General features: G+C 51.2%; 1 protein-coding gene across 1 annotated transcript; it reads right to left on the bottom strand.

Annotated features, from left to right (window-relative positions):
- Nucleotides 1-1,191: 1,191 nt before the first annotated feature.
- NFE2 (nuclear factor, erythroid 2) lies at nucleotides 1,192-8,186 on the bottom strand. The gene is made up of 3 exons (XM_030866763.3): nucleotides 8,148-8,186; nucleotides 3,377-3,545; nucleotides 1,192-2,194 (listed from the first exon to the last, which is right to left on the bottom strand). Exons 2-3 carry the CDS (start codon nucleotides 3,488-3,490, stop codon nucleotides 1,193-1,195), a joined length of 1,116 nt encoding a protein of 371 aa, XP_030722623.1. The 5' UTR covers nucleotides 3,491-3,545; nucleotides 8,148-8,186; the 3' UTR covers nucleotide 1,192.
- Between the last annotated feature and the right edge of the window lie 9,227 nt (nucleotides 8,187-17,413).

Raw genomic sequence — 17,413 nt, 5'->3', positions numbered from 1 at the left:
TCTGCTTTTTTGTCTCAACTAATGAATATCAGAACTTGGAAGTAAGGTTTCTCTATTGAAATGGAGCTAGTAAAATTGAATAGAAGTGTAAAGAAGCAAAATGTAATTTATATAATTCAGTGATTGGGAAGAGTGGGAACCACCGCAATTCCAAGCAAGGAGATGAAGGTGTGTGGAGGAGGTTTGACTGGACTTTGATCCATGTGGCTAAGAATTCTGAAACTTAGTCGTGTTCGAAGAAAAAATATACTAATAAAAGGCCCTAGATCTTCAAGGATCTAGAAAGGGGGGCGGAGGCACCGAAACAAGCATTGGGTAACTTCTATCTAATGTAACCAGGGACATGGAAGATTTCACTGAAATGCATACTGTGCTCCACTGTGGAGCAGACTTGGTACCCAGACCTGGGTGTGAAATCCCCTGAAACTTGGGTGTCCAATCAAATTCTCTCATTGCAATCAAGAGCAGCTCACTCAGTCTTCTGAGAGAGCTCTGGCATATCAGGGCCCAGGCTGAGGGAGTCCTGTAGAAGTAGGCATGAGGAGGGGAAAACGGCCTGTGGGCGTTCTAGGATTCCAGTGCCCCAAAGTTTGTAAAAGGAGTGGCCTAACACTCAGGGACCTCTCACAGAGGGTCTACTCGGCTCTGGCAACAATCCCAGCTCTATAAATAGGGGGCCACCCGAGAAGGTGTGGTTCCACAAATCACCCATGGCCCCTGGCTCTGAGAAGGGGAGTGAAGGTGGTAGATATCACACTGCTCAGGCCCAAGCGTCATGTATCCACACGTCTTCATACAGAGCCGTAGGGGAAAGAAGCAAGCTCAGCAGAACTACCTCCCTGCCACCAGCAGGCAGTGAGCTCTGAGGGCACCCCCTTCATCACCCTCCCTCGAGAAGGAAGACACAGCGGAAAGCTGTTTCTGTAGAGTGCTTTATATACCAAAGCTCAGACAAGAGATTGGAGACCTGGGAAACGGAATCACGGAAGAGAGATTCCAGCCCTCCCCTCACGTCCTCGCCTCCGGGCAAGCCTCACTGAACACACCTTGGACCTTCCAAATGCCAGGTTTCCCACTGTGGTCCCTCCTGGTCTACAGAACTCAGCTCCTTCTGGGCCTCACGGTTGGGGAGCACCTTTATCAGAAGAGAATGAAGGAAACCTCCATCACCAGCCCCAACCCTCCGGCCAGCTCAGTCTGTGGCCTCCATCTTGGTCCCCCGGGGCACCAGGAAGATGGCGCCATCAGCAGCCTGGTGCAATGCATACTCTTCAGGGGAGTAGCTGTTGCCTGCCTCATCCCGCAGGTGCTGGAAAATGTCACGATACAGCTCCGTCAGCTGTTGGCGCATGACCTCCAGGGTCCGGTCGGCCTCGCCTCGGGCCCGGAGGAGGCGCTCCCGCTCACTGCCCAGCCGCTCCAGTTCCCGCTCCAGCTGCACGATGGTCTCCAGCTTTCTTTTGCGACAGTTCTGGGCGGCCACCTTGTTCTTGCCCCGCCTTCGGATGTCCCGGACTAGTGCCAGCTGGCTCTCCGTCAGCGGGTACCGTGCCAACAGCTCGTTGAAGTCATCTACTGGCAAGTTGACGATCTTGTCCGTAGGGAAGGGGATCTTCATGGCCAGGGCTCGACGCTCATCCCGACTCCCCGCCTCCCCCCGTGCAGTGGGCTTGGCCCGCACGGGGCCCGAGGAGGGCTCTAAGGCTAAGGGGGTCTCGGCAGGTGGCAAGGCATAGTTGGGGTGGGCCAAGGAGTTGGGCATTAGTGAGTAGGGGTACTCCACTGGGTACATCTCTACGTACTCGCTGCGACGCCGACCAGCCTCCGTCCCCTCCAGCTCAAGAGATTCAGCGTCACTGTAGTTGAGGGATAATCCTGAGTCGGATTCTGGGTCTTCCTGGGGCTTGGATGGCCCCGCTGACAGCCCAATGTCCAGGAGGGCCAAGGGGTCTGGGAGGGGCTCACTGAGCAGGCCCGAGAGGGTCAGCGGCTTGGAGGCTGGTACGGTCATGTTGCCATAGGCGTATGGGGGGTCTGGGACATGAGATGTGGGTGCTGGGAGCTCATAAGGTGGTGAAGAAAGGGGAAAGCCAGCCTCCGGGTGGATTGAACAGGGGCAGTAACTTGGAGGCGGCGGGGGCCCAGGGTATGGGGCTGGCGGCTCGAAGGATGGCTCACTTGGAGCGTTTAGGCCCTGCAAGAAAAGACACCAAAAGGTTTGGAGACAGGCTGAGGAAGAGAAGAAACCAGCTGTCTCTCAGAACCAAGCCGGGTCCCCTGAAAGACCCAGTGAGATAAACACAAGGGAAGAGAACGGTGCTGAGTATCGTTGAAAGCTTCTGGCAAAGTTGTGATACAGTTCGTTCACGAGGAAAGTGGCTTAAACAAGAAGGGAAGTCACGCAACAATTATGGAATCCCCTCCTCTTCAGGAGAAGTGCTTACTGTATTGAAATGGCTCATGTCCCTTTATTTCCTTCAGGAAGACAAGGAGTGTCTCCAGGATGACCCTCGGAACCCTTTTCCTGCTGCCACTATCTAGGGTCAAAGGGTCAAGTTCAGACCCTGGCCATGCCCTGGGTGCCCAGCAGAGGGAGCTGCTGTGTGGGAAGAGGGCTTAGGGCAGATCTTGAGGGCCCAGGCATGGTAGCAGGGAAGAGAACGGGGTGGGCACAGAGCCAGGTCTGGGGCTGAGAGTTACCTTGGGGAGCCGGCACAAGCTCTGCCCTCTCCCCTTCAGTCCCTCTGTCCCTGCCCAGGTGCAGAGAGGAGGAGAGAACGTGCTGGAAAAGGGCCCCCAACCCACATCGGGGAGCCACCCTGCTCCAGCCCAGCTGGGGACAAAGGCATCATTGTTAGGCCAACAGACACCCCTTTGTCCAACTAGCAGGAGGAGAGGACCCCGGCATAGTCTGACCCCCCTTCCCAAGGTCAGAACTACAGCTCTGCTACCTGAGGGAAAGGGGACCCCACCCCCACCCCGCCCCGGCTGCTGAGGGCAGGGGGAGGAAGTGAGGGAAGAAGATGGGCAGGATTGGAGGAGGTCAGAACAGAAGAAGGTGAGGAAGGGAAGGCGGGACAGGAGGTGGGGCAGAGAGACGTAAGCAGAGTGACTGCCAAGAGAGCTTACACCCCCAATCAGATCCTTCCTTCCCCACCACTCCTATCTCCTGCTCATCCACACTCCCTCCCCCTCAACGCTCTGGTCTTCCATCCAGATCGCCCTCTGACTCCAGCCCTTCCTTTCACAGTGCCTGGAATATTTCCATCTTGAGACCCTGGGCTCTGCTTGCTCCAGCCCCTGGCCTCAGTCCCAGCCAGACTCCCTGTTTCTCTGCTTTTCCCTCCCCCCACCCCTGCCCCCTAACCCCACTCACCTGCAGCTCAGTGATGGACATGATCTCTTGCCAAGTCAATTCCATCTCACCCAGCTCCAGAGTGGGCAACTGTGTCACCCTGTTCCTGCTCTGCTGGGGAGGACACGGGGGCATCCTACTGGGCCAGGGCCTGGTCCAAGGTCCCGAAAGCCCAAATGGTCCCAGCAGTCTGTGTCAAAGGAGAAACAGGAGTTAGGGCCTCTCTTGCCACAGGTCAGCAATTTTGTCCTCCTCCATGGAGAGGCTCCCTCCAGCTTCACCTGAGGGAAGGAGATGCCTCATTCCCCGCCCTACCCCACCCCCATTCATGCTGTACTCATCATCGGACAAACTCCTGAAGCTAGAAAGCCTTTTTCTGCCGTGTTGTCTGTATCTCACCCGCTATGGCTGTAGGCAGTTCCTTTGGGAGCACAGTAGGTTTTTATCTTCTTTTCGGACAAGATGCCTTCACTTTCCCCTACTTCTTACTCCTCAAAACTGTATCACTGGCCAGGACAAAAGTCACATCATCCAGTGTTTTTTATTTTTCCTGTTTCCTGCAGCAACATCAGGGATCACTCCTGCTCTCCTCCTCTGCCCTCACTTTTAGGATCTCAGTTTTTTCTTTCCAAGATGAGAGCGAGTGCTTGGGGATCCCCAAGGAGTGTGTTGTGGGAAGAGCCAAGCAGACAGCCCCTCCCCTTCTCTAAGATATGGCCCAGGCCTGGTGACTGATAGCAGCCCTGCCCTCTGCTCCTATCCTGGCCCTGGGCTCCCCTGCCTGGGCCAGATAAGAGGTTTATCAGCAGCAGGCAGCAGAGGAGGAATGGTCTCTGGAGACACTGGACCTCTGCCCTGTGTCCCACAGGGTCATCCTGGCTATACCCCACTCCACACAACCAGGGGTCTTTTCTCTCCTGAGGTCATATAATAACCACAGCAAAGACTTATTTGGCATTTGTCTAGAACCGAGCTGGTGGTTTATAAGCACTCGTTTATGAGATTGATTTCCACAAAGATCCTGTAAGTTCCATTCAGAAGTTGAGACTCAGGCTGATAAATAGCAGAGTCAGGTCTGGTACCTAGAGTTGCCGACTCCACTAGCCCATCCCACCTTCCAGGCGCCTTCCCAATCCTGCTCCCATGTCTCCTCCATTCGCCGAGACTCTATTGGCGGTCGACATCAATCAACTCTTTCTGTGGAATCTCAGACTCTTTTTTTTTTTTTTTAAATTTATTTTTGGCTGCACTGGGTCTTCGTTGCTGCGCACGGGCTTTCTTTAGTTGCGGCGAGCGGGGCCTACTCTTCATTGGCAGTGCACGGGCTTCTCACTGCAGTGGCTTCTCTTGTTGCAGAGCATGGGCTCTAGGCGCACGGGCTTCAGTAGTTGTGGCTCACGGGCTTAGGTGCTCCGCAGCATGTGGGATCTTCCCCGATCAGGGCTCGAACCCACGTCCCCCGCATTGGCAGGTGGATTCTTAGCCACTGCGCCACCAGAGAAGTTCTGAATCTCAGTCTCTTTTCTCTTCTAAAGAATATTTCTTTAGAGGCTGAATACACACTTCCCTCCAGCCCCCTTTCTTTGGATCTGGGCTCTAGCTGCAGCTCTGCCACAGGGCAGCAGCATGATGTTGGGCAAGCCATCACATTTCTCTGAGCCTCTGTTTCCTCATTTGTAAAACCAGGGAGTGAGACAAGTTGAACTTGGAGGTCCCTCTCTGCTTGGATAGCTCAACATTCTCAGTAACCCCTCACCCCACCTTCATCTTCTCCTCTCTGTCAACCTCTCTCCTCATCCCACCTCCCTATTCCCTGACACCCATCTCACCCTCATCTGTTCTCCCTGCCTTCGGCAAGAGACTTCAAGTAGATGTGACAGGGACCTCCTGATCTCTTAGGGCCAGACACCACACCCTACCTTTGCCATGTAAGTGAGGGCAGGCAGGCTGGGTGGGTGAGGGAGACTTATAGAAGGACAGAGCATAGGACTGGATGACCTTAGATCACCACAAGGTTGGCCTATCACAGCTATTTAATATGGGATCCACTCTTTGACTCACCACAAAATTGGTGAGAACTTTAAATTGTCCTTTCAAAGGAGGATCTCCCCTAGCCCCTGCCCCCTAACCCTCACCCTAACCCTAACCCTTGTTATATTGCCATCCCCAGAGCTGGGAGTTGGTATAGGCACAGGCCCTTGGCAAGTGGGCAGAGGGTGGGGTGTTTATGTCTGTCCAGGATGCCATTTCAACACCGGAACCCCACCTTCCCCCACCCAGGTTCTGGCGGAAATTGCCCAAAGGCAAAGTGAATGGAGAAGGGGTTTAGGGGGCAGGGACGATGACTCTTGCCTCACAGTCCTTCTCACACACACACACACACACACACACACACACACACACACACACATCCCATTTTGTCCCTCATAGCTTCCCGGATCTGACTCTTAGGTGCAGTACAAAGATCCTGTCCTAGGAGGCAGGAGACCAGGTTCTCTAGCCTTCCAGATGCATGATCTAGGGCAAATCGCTTCTTACTCAGACTCTCCTATTAAATGGGGACAGACTTGGAGAACCTCCTTGCAGTAGATTGCATCTGGCTCAGGCAGTCACAAACTTTACTGTGGCCTGCCTTCACCTGGGGTGCTTGTGAAAATACAGAATTCTGAAAGCCACCCTGGACCTATCGAATTGAATTCATAGGCGCAGGTACCCCGCAATCAGCATTTTAACAAGTGGCCTGGTGTTTTTGATGCCAGAGGCCCACCCTACTTCGAAAACTACTAAACTGGTCCAACCATATGGACTTAAAAGAATGCAAAGGCAGAAGAGCACCTGGCAAGTAATCTCCAGACTTCTCCTAGCTTCACACCCTTGACCCAGGCAAGGCTGGGTTCTAGGCTGCCCTAGTCTCTGAGACTAGATATCAGCCCCTCCTCATAAAGACCAGGAATTTAATCTTCCCCTCTCCCTGGGACAGGGAAATGAGAATCCAGAAGGGCTGCTGGGGGAGGTGGGAGGTTAGGAAAGAGGCAGTTAAGGAGAGCCTCAGGTTCAAATGCAACCAGCTCCCTGGTGCAGTGGCAAGTTTGCACCAGGCCAGAAAGGAGTAGTCTGTTTTTCCCTAGACACTCAGAGATGGGTGGTGGTCTATACAACAGGCAAGGTCAGGAAGTCTACCTTCAACAGGTCTTAGGAGTCTCCCTTCCTGAAGACGGGCCAGGGGGCTGGCAGCCAGAGGTATGAGGGTATAGTCAGAATTGGATCAAATAGAACATCACAGAGGGTACAGAAGCTGGACAGATACTGGGAAAGTGGAACATGCCTCCCTGTGTCCCTTTTCTTTTACAACAGACGGTTCCCACTTTCCAGTTTAGCCCACACTTTGAGGTCACACAGACCTCTTGCTCCCCAACATTGCACATCAGGTAGGACGGACACCATCTCCAGAGACTCTAACCCACCCTCTTTACTCTCATCCTGATGGGATTACCCGGAAAGATCTTATCACAATCCCTGAGTACAGTACACACAGAATGACATGGGAGCTTTACGTTTCAGGATACAGAATGAGGGCCATTTGGGGAGGGATGCTGGGGAAAGGAAGATATTTGGCCTCATCGGCAGCCCAGGGCTCTATAACACCTTGACAAGGGGGAGAGACACAGAAAGGGCTCGCCTCTGGGACGCTGTTGTTGTTGTTTGTCTGGGACCGTGTACTGAGGCTTACTAGACAACCCCTCCTCTCCAGGTGTCAATAGAGGCAGGGAAAGGATGGGGAGGGATCAGTAAAACTTGGGAAGTGGTAAGGCAGATGAGCAGCCTATTCAGAAAGGTTAGGAAGAATCCCCAAGGAGGGAGAGGTACACAGAAGTGAGAGAAAGAAATAGCCTGGAGGGAAAAGGGGCTGGGGAGAGAGGTGCGGAGGGAGAGTGAACGAACAGGGTAGGTGGGGGGCCAGTTTTGATCACAGTAAGGTTCAGTCTCCTGGGGACATACATGACTCAAACAGGTGCATGGAACAAGGGAGAGAGGGACAAGTTTCTGCCATCCTGTCACTTGGTCACTAGACCCCCCAACTCCAGTCCTTCGGGGGCCAGTGACTAGAGAATCTCAGCCCCAGCAGATGTGATACCTGACCTCTTCTCTTCCACTGTTTCCCAGCCCTCTACCTCCCAAGCTGCCAAGATTTCCAGTCAGAAGAAACTATGCTGGGGTGGGATGCCTTCCTCTCCCTTCCAGTTCCAGCTACTGCCCTAGGCCCAGAGAAGAGAACGGGCAAAGGGAGGCGAGAACTCAGCACCCTCTACCCCTAGCAGCCCATCCTGCTGCAACGACACCTCCCAGCAATCCAGGCATCCACTGTCTCGGATTCCTTAGCATTCCCCAAACCTCCCAGATGGCTGGACGGGGCAGTGGGATAGGACGGAGCAGGGGAAAGGAGGGTACCATATACCTGAGAGTCTATTGGCTGCCCCAGGGCAGCCAGCCTGCTGAAGGGTTACTCAGTGTCACTCCCCAGCCCCTCAGGCGTGCCTCAGGGGACCACTGTCTGGTCCCCATCCATAGCCTTTCACCCCCAGAATCCCAGAGGGCTCAAAAAGCCATCTAGGTCTTCTCCCAGAGAAATTCCCAAAGATGTCAAATTCCTGAACCAGAGGCAGCCTGGAAAGGTCTGAGATCTCCGAGGAATGCACGGCAAGTTGCTTATTTTCTCCCGCTGCCTCCTTCACCTCCCCAGCTTGCCCCTGGGTCCCCCTGGAATCCTCCTCCCACCCTGCCCCTCAGGCACCTGTGGCAGGGTCCAAGCAGGGTGAGGAGAGAGATGTGGCTCCGGGTGCTGTCTCTGGGGAGGCTGGGCCTGGGCTGACACCTTCTGGGTGAGGATCCCTGCTACCTCTGAGAACCGGGGAGGGCCGTGCCCTGCGCCCAGGCCATCGCTGAGTGCCCAGTGTGTAGGCTCGGGCCCGAGTGAGGGGACCTCAGGGGCCGGCACACCAGCCTCCTCTCTGAAGCCCTCAGCCTGAGTTCTCCGTCCTTCCTCCAACCCTCCCCTTTCCCCGTGGCCCTCCTCTCCTCCTGCCCCTTCTGGCCAAGAGAGGAAACTTGAGCCCGGTGTGGTTTCTGCCCGCACCCCACCCCCACCTTGCTCCCAGCCAGCGGGGGCACGCATGGCTCCAAGCCTCTCCCAGCCCTCCTTTTGAGCCCAGGAGTCCAGCCAGCTCTGCGCTTCTCCCATGCATCTGATGGATTCCAACCTGATGATCCGTGGCAGAGTGACCTCTAGACTTTATACAAGTTGTAACCTCCTTCTCTTTGCCCCCTTGACTCTCTGAGGGGCAGGGAAACTGAGTCCTGGCAAGGTGGAGGGCAGCTGAAGAAAAGGACCAGATGTCTAGCATCCCAGCTGTTAGGCAGGTGGGCATTCAGGGCACTGCTTTAATTTCAGGAAAGCCTGGGCTCTGGGCAAGGGGTAGGGGAGCTTTTGGGGGGAGGAGGGGCCGGCTGCTTTGATGTGTCCTTTCACCTGTAGCCTTCTCCCCTCCCCCTGCAGCCTCAGATGTCCTAGGACAAAGGCCTCTTTCTTGGACAGGTTTGTTGTCAGTGTGTGAGGGGAGTTGGGGGTGGGGGAGGCTCCCGGCAGGGACATTATTCACCTCCCTTAAAGGGGACCCTAGATGCCCTCTGTTCTTTCTTCCAGGCAAGGCACCCCAGCCACATGGCAGCTACATACACTGGACAGACCAGGACACGTGTGTAGGATATCAGGTCCATCCCCCAGCACCCACGGCAGCTCTGGGGCAGACCAGTAAGTACACCCCAGAAGTCAGTCATTCATCCATTTGCCTCAAACTCACAACCCAAGTCCCAGGCCAAACAGATCTCTCTGCAGAGACTAGGAGAAAAGCCTTGCTTCCTCCTAGCTTTTAGTGGTTTTCAGCTCTAATGAAAGTCCTTCCTATGTCTAGCTTCACTCCTTATAGCTGCAGCTTACATTTTTTTTCTATTTTTTCTTCTTATGATGTTCAAGTTAAATTGGAAACAGTTAAAGACTGGGGAGGCAGGCAGGTGCCACCCTAAGGCAGAGCTGGCATTCAGCCAGCATTCTCTTAGAGGGTTGCGTTCACTATTAAAATAATGAAAATATTCTGTCCCTGTTGGTGAAGAATAGCTTCTGGGAGTCTTCCAAGTGTCCCCACCATTCCACCACTATGTCAGCCACCCCGATTCTCTCTCAGGACCACCCCCACAACCCAATAACCCAACCAAGCAACTCAAGAGGCAGTGTGATACCCACCTCTTTGCAGCCTCCTTGCAGCCTGTGTGTGGGGCTTTGATCAACACCCATGCCAAACCCATGGTTCAGTGTTTTGAATTCCATCCCCATCCCAGGAGATCATAATTCTACAGGCGTGATCTGTGTAGGGCAGGAGGTGACCCCTGGCTTCATTGCATGTTACAAGTGGGTTCAGAATCTCTTGATGACCTGGGTATGAATCTGGGTCACATACATGAGCATTCAGATAGCTTTCTCATTTATATACTTATTTGGGCCCCTCAGAGGGGATGAGGGGTGGAGATAGTCACACTTGTGACTGATTCAGTAATGATATCGGGTTACAGCTAGTCGACAAACATTTACTGAATGAAAGCTACCAGTTCAGGACGTTATTTGTGGCATTGCAGATACAACTATGGATAACACAAGTTGTTCAATGAATGAGTGGATATTTACTGAGTGTCTGCTCGTTCATTCATTCATTCAACAAATATTTATTGTGTATCTACCATGTTTCCTACTCCAGGAACACAAAGATGAATAAGACATAGTCTGTGTCCTCATTAACAGTCTAGGCAGGGAATTCCAGTAATAAAGGTCTATATAAAGTGCTGTGGAGCTGAACTGCTGCTGGTGAAATTCATAGCCGGCTTCACAGAGAAGATGACAATTGGGTTGGGCTGTGGAGAATGACTCAGGGTTCACCAGGAAAAGAAGGGGAGAAGGGTATTCCAAACAAAGGTGTGAAGACATAGAAGCATCAAACACAGAGGAGTATTTGGGGTTTCCTAGGATGGGGTGTGAGGTAGCAAGTAGTAAAAGGTAAGCCTGGGAAATTTGACTGGGGCTAGATAGTAAAGCCTTGAAAGTTAAACTAGGGAGGTTGTATTTCATCCCGTGCGAGGGTCATAGATGTGTTTGAAGCAGTTTTCTTGTTTGCGGGGACAGGCATGGTCGTGCAGGCTGAGCTAAGTGAACAGACAGCCCTCATTTAGGCAACGGGCCAGAGCGTCTCTCCCACCTCACTCCACTCCCCTCCCATAGGAAGAGGCTGTTACTGCGGTTCCCAGGCTCTGTCCTGCCTCCAGAACGCTCTTTATAGCCCTCGGGGGTGCGGATGATTCCTTTAGCTCCCTCCTCTCAGATCCCTGAGGTCCAGAGTCAACCTCCTTCTATCTTAAATCTCTTTCGCTTGATGTAAGATGAGCAGGGGATTAGGAGCCTGAATGGGTTGGATAGTGTCTGCGGCTGGGCAAGCCAGGATACCTAAGATTTTCCTATCCCTAAGATGGGATACCTAAGATTCTCCTGCTTCAGCAAAGGTGGCAGAGACAGAATATGGAGAAAAACATGACCACATATCTTTACTGTTATACCATTCTCCATCTATGCTGCTCAGGCACCCCCAAAAGGCTGACCTGTCATCACCCCCTGCCAATCCACCCCACCCTCACCCCAGCGCGTGTGCACACACCACCACCACCACCATCAGGGCAAGCCACAAGAAGTGTTGCCAAACACCCCGCTGGGTTATGCAACCAGCTTCCCGAGTAGGGCGGGGTGGCTAGAGGTGGAACCTGGGGAGGGCCACAGGTCCCGGAGGGAGGTGGCTGCCTAGCCTGCTTGCCTGCTGGGCTGACCGCAGTGGCCCCAGGGGGCGGGGGCAGGGCTGCCCTTTTATCAGTGCCCTGCAGGGTTGCACCCGCCACCCCCTGGCTTCCTCTCTCAACAGACGGAAAGGGAGGCAGCCACAGGGTGCAAGGGAGGGCTGGGCGTTATCCTAGGCTGCAGAGCCCGGCGGTTACCCCGGATGGCTGGGGGAGGTTTTGGAGGGGGTCTGGGACCAGGGAATAGTGAGGCCCCTCTTACTAAAGTAAGAAAAGGGAGATAAAAACTGAGGCCCAGATGGTGGAGACAGATCTCCTAAGCCATCCACTGGTTTTTCCTTGTGTTCTGGTTTGGGTGAGGATAGAATAAAAAAGTCTTTGAAGAGGTTCCTTTCCACAGATAAGAATTCTTAGAGGATTGACTCAGGAGTTGAGGACATTGAGCTCCACTTTCAGGCCAAAAGGGTCCAGAGAGTGGGTAGGACTGAGGTTCCCAGACCTGGGCGACTATGAGTTATGCCCTGCTAGCAGAGCCCCGCACGGAATCCAAAACAGACGAAGGCTGATAAATGAGTCCAGAAGAGTCCAGAAGAAATAACCCCTGGAGCTTAATTCTAAATCGAGAGAGAGGAGTAGGTTGCATGGTGTAGAGGAGAATGAGGGAGGGTCAGATCTTGAACCTTAAAACCTGGACTTGAGTCCCTGCATTCACAGGTTACGTGGCTTTGGGCAGCTCAACCTTTCTGAGCCTTTCTTCCTCACTGGGGAAAACGGAGATAATGGAGTTTGGGAGAAGATAAAGGGAGTTTTGGGGAAGCTAAAAAGAGATCAATAAGAAAGTGAGTCTGTTATTATTAGGAGATAGAAGCTTAGAAACCTGGAGGCCAGAGTGCCTCAGGGGCTTGGGAATTGAGAACAGTCTATCTGGAAGCCAGACTCTGGTGGAGAGATACCTGGGCCAGAACTGAAGCCGGTAGGCAGCCTGGTTCTGGGAGAGAACCAGGACCAGGATGCAGCAGTGTTTGGGGGGGAGGGGTGGTACACTTCCAGGAACTAGCTGTGGGACCATTGCTCTCCCACCCCAGCACTATTGGGCGGGGCCAGTTGTAGCCACACCATGGGCATGGTGCCAGCCTTACGGGCTTCAGTCACCTTCCAGGAACCCCAAAACCCCCACCCCCACCCCACCCTGTTGCAATCTTCTGCAGTGGGCGGAGCTGCCTAGGAAGTCCCACCCTCTGCTCCTTAGAGGATGGAAGGCTTGATGCCTGACTATTTATTTCCTCCTTTAAACAGGCATCCTGCTCATTCCAGCCTCCTGTCTTTGCTCTTCCTGCCCCCTTGCACCAGAGTGCTCTCCTTGGCCCTTTTTACCAACCAGGGGAAGTACAGAGTGGAAAAGAGATCTGGGTTTGAGTCTCAGCTCACATTTAGCAGTATGGACTTGGGCAAATTATATAGCTTCCTTGAGCCTCGGTTTCCCCTTGGTAACTGGGGAGAACAGAGCTTCTTGTTAGGGATCAGATGAGACAATGTACACATAGTGCTTATACACAAAGGACATTAATGTTGGATCCCTTCCTCTGATCTACTCTCCAAGACCCAGCTCAGTTCAAGTTCTGTCTCCACAACATTTTCTCTGGCTACCTCAACACTTACACATATTTCTCTTGTCTAACTCCTTTTTGCAATTATTATATGTACCAGAGAATTAATAACCTCATTTAAATATTTTCTTTTCTGGGACTTCCCTGGTGGCACAGTGGTTAAGAATCCGCCTGCCAACGCAGGGGACATGGGTTTGAGCCCTGGTCCGGGAAGATCCCACATGCCCCAGAGCAACTAAGCCCGTGCACCACAACTACTGAGCCTGTGCTCTAGAGCCCATGAGCCACAACTACTGAGCCCACATGCCACAACTACTGAAGCCCGCGTGCCTAGAGCCCATGCTCCACAACAAGAGAAGACACCTCAATGAGAAGCCTGCACACCACAACGAAGAGTGGCCCCCACTCGCCACAACTAGAGAAAACCTGCACGCAGCAATGAAGACCCAATGCAGCCAAATAAATAAAATAAAAAATATAAATAAATTTATTAAAAAAATTGTTTCTTTTCCAATTGAGCCATATGATTTTGTGTTTTGTTACATCATCTTGTAATAGTGATGACAGAAACAGTATTATACAAAACTTATCATGGGCATCATAGTTTAATGGTGAAGAGCACAAGTTTTAGAATCAGAAATGCCTGCATTCAAATCTTGGCTCTGACAGTCACTTTGAGATCTCAAGCAAATTCTTTAATCTCTCTGAGCCTAATTTTACCCATCTGTAATTTAGGGATAGTAACAATTCTTTTTTTTTTTTTTTTTACAATTCTTACCTTACATGTTATTGTGAGAAGTTAACAACTGGGTATGTATGTTTAATTTAGTGATTCAGTGTCTGGGATATAGTAAGCACTATTAAATGACACATATATGGTACATCTATTATTATCAAATAAATATATTAAATTAACTTATTGTTAACTAATAGGTAAATTTCTTGTAAGGGGTTGCATTTTATGTTTTGTCTTTTTTATATATACCTCAAGGTGTCTAGTTCTGAGTACAATATACTGTCACTCACTCAACAAATATTTATAGAGTATTTAACAGATTGCTAAATTTGGAGGATACCAAGATGATTAAAGAGTGAGCTTTGGGGGCTTCCCTGGTGGCACAGTGGTTGAGAGTCCGCCTGCCGATGCAGGGGACACGGGTTCGTGCCCCGGTCCGGGAAGATCCCACATGCCGCGGAGCGGCTGGGCTCGTGAGCCGTGGCCGCTCAGCCTGAGCGTCCGGAGCCTGTGCGCTGCAGCGGGAGAGGCCACAGCAGTGAGAGGCCTGCCTACCGCAAAAAAAAAAAAAAAAAAGAGTGAGCTTTGGGACTCCCTGCTGGCCCACTGGTTAAGAATCCGCCTTCCAATGCAAGGGACACGGGTTCGATCCCTGGTTGGGGAACTAAGATCCCACATGCCGGGGCGGGAGCAGCTAAGCCCGCGTGCCACAACTACAGAGCTTGCGTGCCTCAACGAGAGGGCCCACGCGGTTCAAAATACAGAGCCCGTGCACTCTGGAGCCCGCTCCACACCTAGGGAGAAACCCGAGTGGACCGCTTGCTGTAAGGAAAAGACCCCGCATGCCTCAACAAAGATCCCGTATGCCACAACTAAGACACTACGCAGCCAAATAATAATAATAATAATAGGGAAAATAAATAAGTAAAATAAATGCCACACCAACTAAAATGAATAAAGTGCCAAATTGGTTCAAATAAATAATATTAAAAAAAAGAGAGTGAGCCTTGCCTTTGAGCAGACGCATGTATAAACATGTGATGTGATATGAGAATGGATAAGTTACATTCGGGGAAACAGAGAAAAAGGAGCGACTAACTTTCTCAATGAAGGCCTCAGGGAGGAGGTAACCTTTCAACTGGTCTTGAAAAAAGAAGAATCTGAATTTTCTAGGGAGAAAAATGGGGGACAGAATTCTGGGAAGAAGAAACAATATGTGTAAATACATAGCTGTGGGGGGAAAGTCTATAAGGGTTTGATCAGTTACAGAGTCTGGAAGTCCAGGGGTATAAAAGGAGGTTTGGGTGGAGGGGAAGTTTCCCACACTTTCCTGGGACAGTAGGGTAGGTCATGGTGACCAGGCTCAGGGCCCACTCCCTGCCAGGAGTCTAGTTGCCTATCAAAGTTCTCAGATAGTCCTTTCCTTCCAAGGACCCTGGGGCAGGTTGGTCTGGCCCTCCCTGGGAAGACTCAGAGGGCTTTCCTGAGGTGCTTCCAGTCTCTTGGAGTGACCATCTGGGCCAAACCAACAAGAAGGGAGCATCCTGGGATTGTCTTCACTGTGTGAGCCCGGGTCCCTTTGATTCCCCAAGTCTCATGTATGGTGATGGAGAGCCAGGATGAGGGTTGTCTAATTTGCTCAGTGTCTCTGGGCCACTTCCCAGATTCTCTGGTGTTGAAAGTTCTTCCCCTGAAGGCTGTCTCCACACCACGGCCTCCCACTCTCCCTGGTTCTTGTCTGTGCTCTTTCTGGTTGCAGCTGAAACCACGTTCCTAGCCTGGTTGCTGCTAACTCTGGCCTTGTTTTCCCCAAAGAGATCATTTGCCAGAGAATGAGATACCCACGGGGAGGAAGGTCAAGGGCTCCTGGGCCACATCATCCCCCAAATATCAGCTTCCCTTTTCCAGAATGGAGAGAGAGAAAAAGAGAGATCCATCTGAGGATTGGTGGAAAGCCAGCCTCTCAGTCGTCCAGACAGGAAATGAAAAGCAGACTTCATTGCCTCTCTCTCTCTGGTGGGAGGAGAGATGGAAAGAAGGAAGAAGGGAAAACCAAGGGTTGGAAAAGAAGAGTGAGCTGGAGCAATTCAATCCAGATAAAATCCTCTGAAACTGAAAGTACGTATTCCCTTGTGGTCCAGTGTTTAGGACTCGGCACTTTCACTGCCAGGGTCTGGGTTTGAACTAAGATCCTGCAAGCTGTGAGGCATGGCCAAAAAAACCCATTCTCTGTTTACCATCTGCCTTTCCTTCTCATACCCTAACACCCCTCCTCACATCCTAATACCTTCCTGCCTCAAGGACCTCTAAACCATTTGTACTACTTTTAATTTTATTTTTAAAATAATCCATCCACTCCCCTTCATAGCCAGAACTACAAACTTGTAGACACTGTAAATTTCCTTGCCCCTCTCCGTCTCCACTGAACTTTCCTGGAAAGCAAAACAAAACCAAACAAAACATTTCTGGTTAAGTCTAACAATTCAGCTTCTCCACATCTATACCTGGGCAGCTAAATATTGATGGAGGAAATCTCAGAATCTTGCTGACTAGTATACTTCAAATTTATGCCCCCCAAACTCAACATTGCCAAATAATTCTGTAGTTCCCTAGTAAATTCTTTTTTCTACTCTGCTCAATAACTATTTCACACTTTCTCTCTTCTAAAATCTCCAGCACCCCCTCCACTTCCCTCTCAGCAGATGACCTTGCCCATATTTCATTGATAAAATAGATGCAATTAGATGAGACTGCCCTATCTTTCCAATACCAAATCTACCAGCTTACTTGCATCTACATGCTTGACCTTCTACCTTATTAAGATGAAAGAAGTATCCCTGCTCCTAGCCATACCCTCTCAGCTCTGTGAAGAGCTGAGAAAATTAGATTCCTCTGAGTGCACAGCTAACATTCAATTCTGCACCACAGCAAAGTGATGCCGACTGCACAGATTCGGTCATGAGGAAGAATGATAAAATAATTCAGAGGTACGGCTGAATCACAAGGTGGCAGTCTTAAGAGTTCATCCAGGTAGAACTCCCCACCCATTCCCTTGGATGAAAACAGCAGCTATATAATCCCAGGAAGCTTCCTCTTTACGTCTTAAGTTCCATCATAGCTGTATGTTGGGGAGACACTTCCTACACCTCTGAGACAAAGCCAGACTGTTATTAGGTCAGAAAGAAGCTACCTTCTTCTGTTTCCTTAAGACCTGCTTCACTGTCAGGGAGTGCCCCTCTGAGCACCCAACACTTGAGGGAGGTGTCCTCACCAGTCATCCTGTAGAGGGCATGTGCCCACACCTCCAGGCCATAAGCTGTAGCTGCCAACACTGCTGTCTGTGATTACCGCTGTTTGTGCTGTTTCCCATTCTGCAGTGGCTGGAGTAGAAGCAATCTATGATTGCTTTAGCAAGAGGCAGAGCAAGCCCTGGGCTAGGAGTTAGAGTGCTCAGCTAATAGAAATGCATTCATCTCCTTTGGCTTTTTGTTTTTTTTGTTTTTGGCTGCAGGAGGCTTGAGAGATCTTAGTTCCCCAACCAGGGATTGACCCCGGGCCATGGCAGTGAAAGCGCCGAGTCCTAACCACTGGACCACCAGGGAATTCGCTTATTTATTTTTTTAAAAAAATTTTAAATTTATTTATTTTTATTGAGTACAGTTCCCTGTGCTATACAGCAGGTCCTTTTTGGTTATCTATTTTATATAGAGTAGTGTGTATGTGCTAATCCCAAGCTCCTAATTTATCCCTTCCCCCACTCCTTTCCGCTTTGGTAACCATAAGTTTGTTTTCTGTGTCTCTGAGTCCATTTCTGTTTTGTACATAAGT

Source organism: Globicephala melas, chromosome 10, assembly GCF_963455315.2.
Source record: "Globicephala melas chromosome 10, mGloMel1.2, whole genome shotgun sequence".
In the NCBI taxonomy this organism is placed as follows: Eukaryota; Metazoa; Chordata; class Mammalia; order Artiodactyla; family Delphinidae; genus Globicephala; species Globicephala melas.
This window is presented reverse-complemented; position numbering and strand designations above follow the sequence as displayed.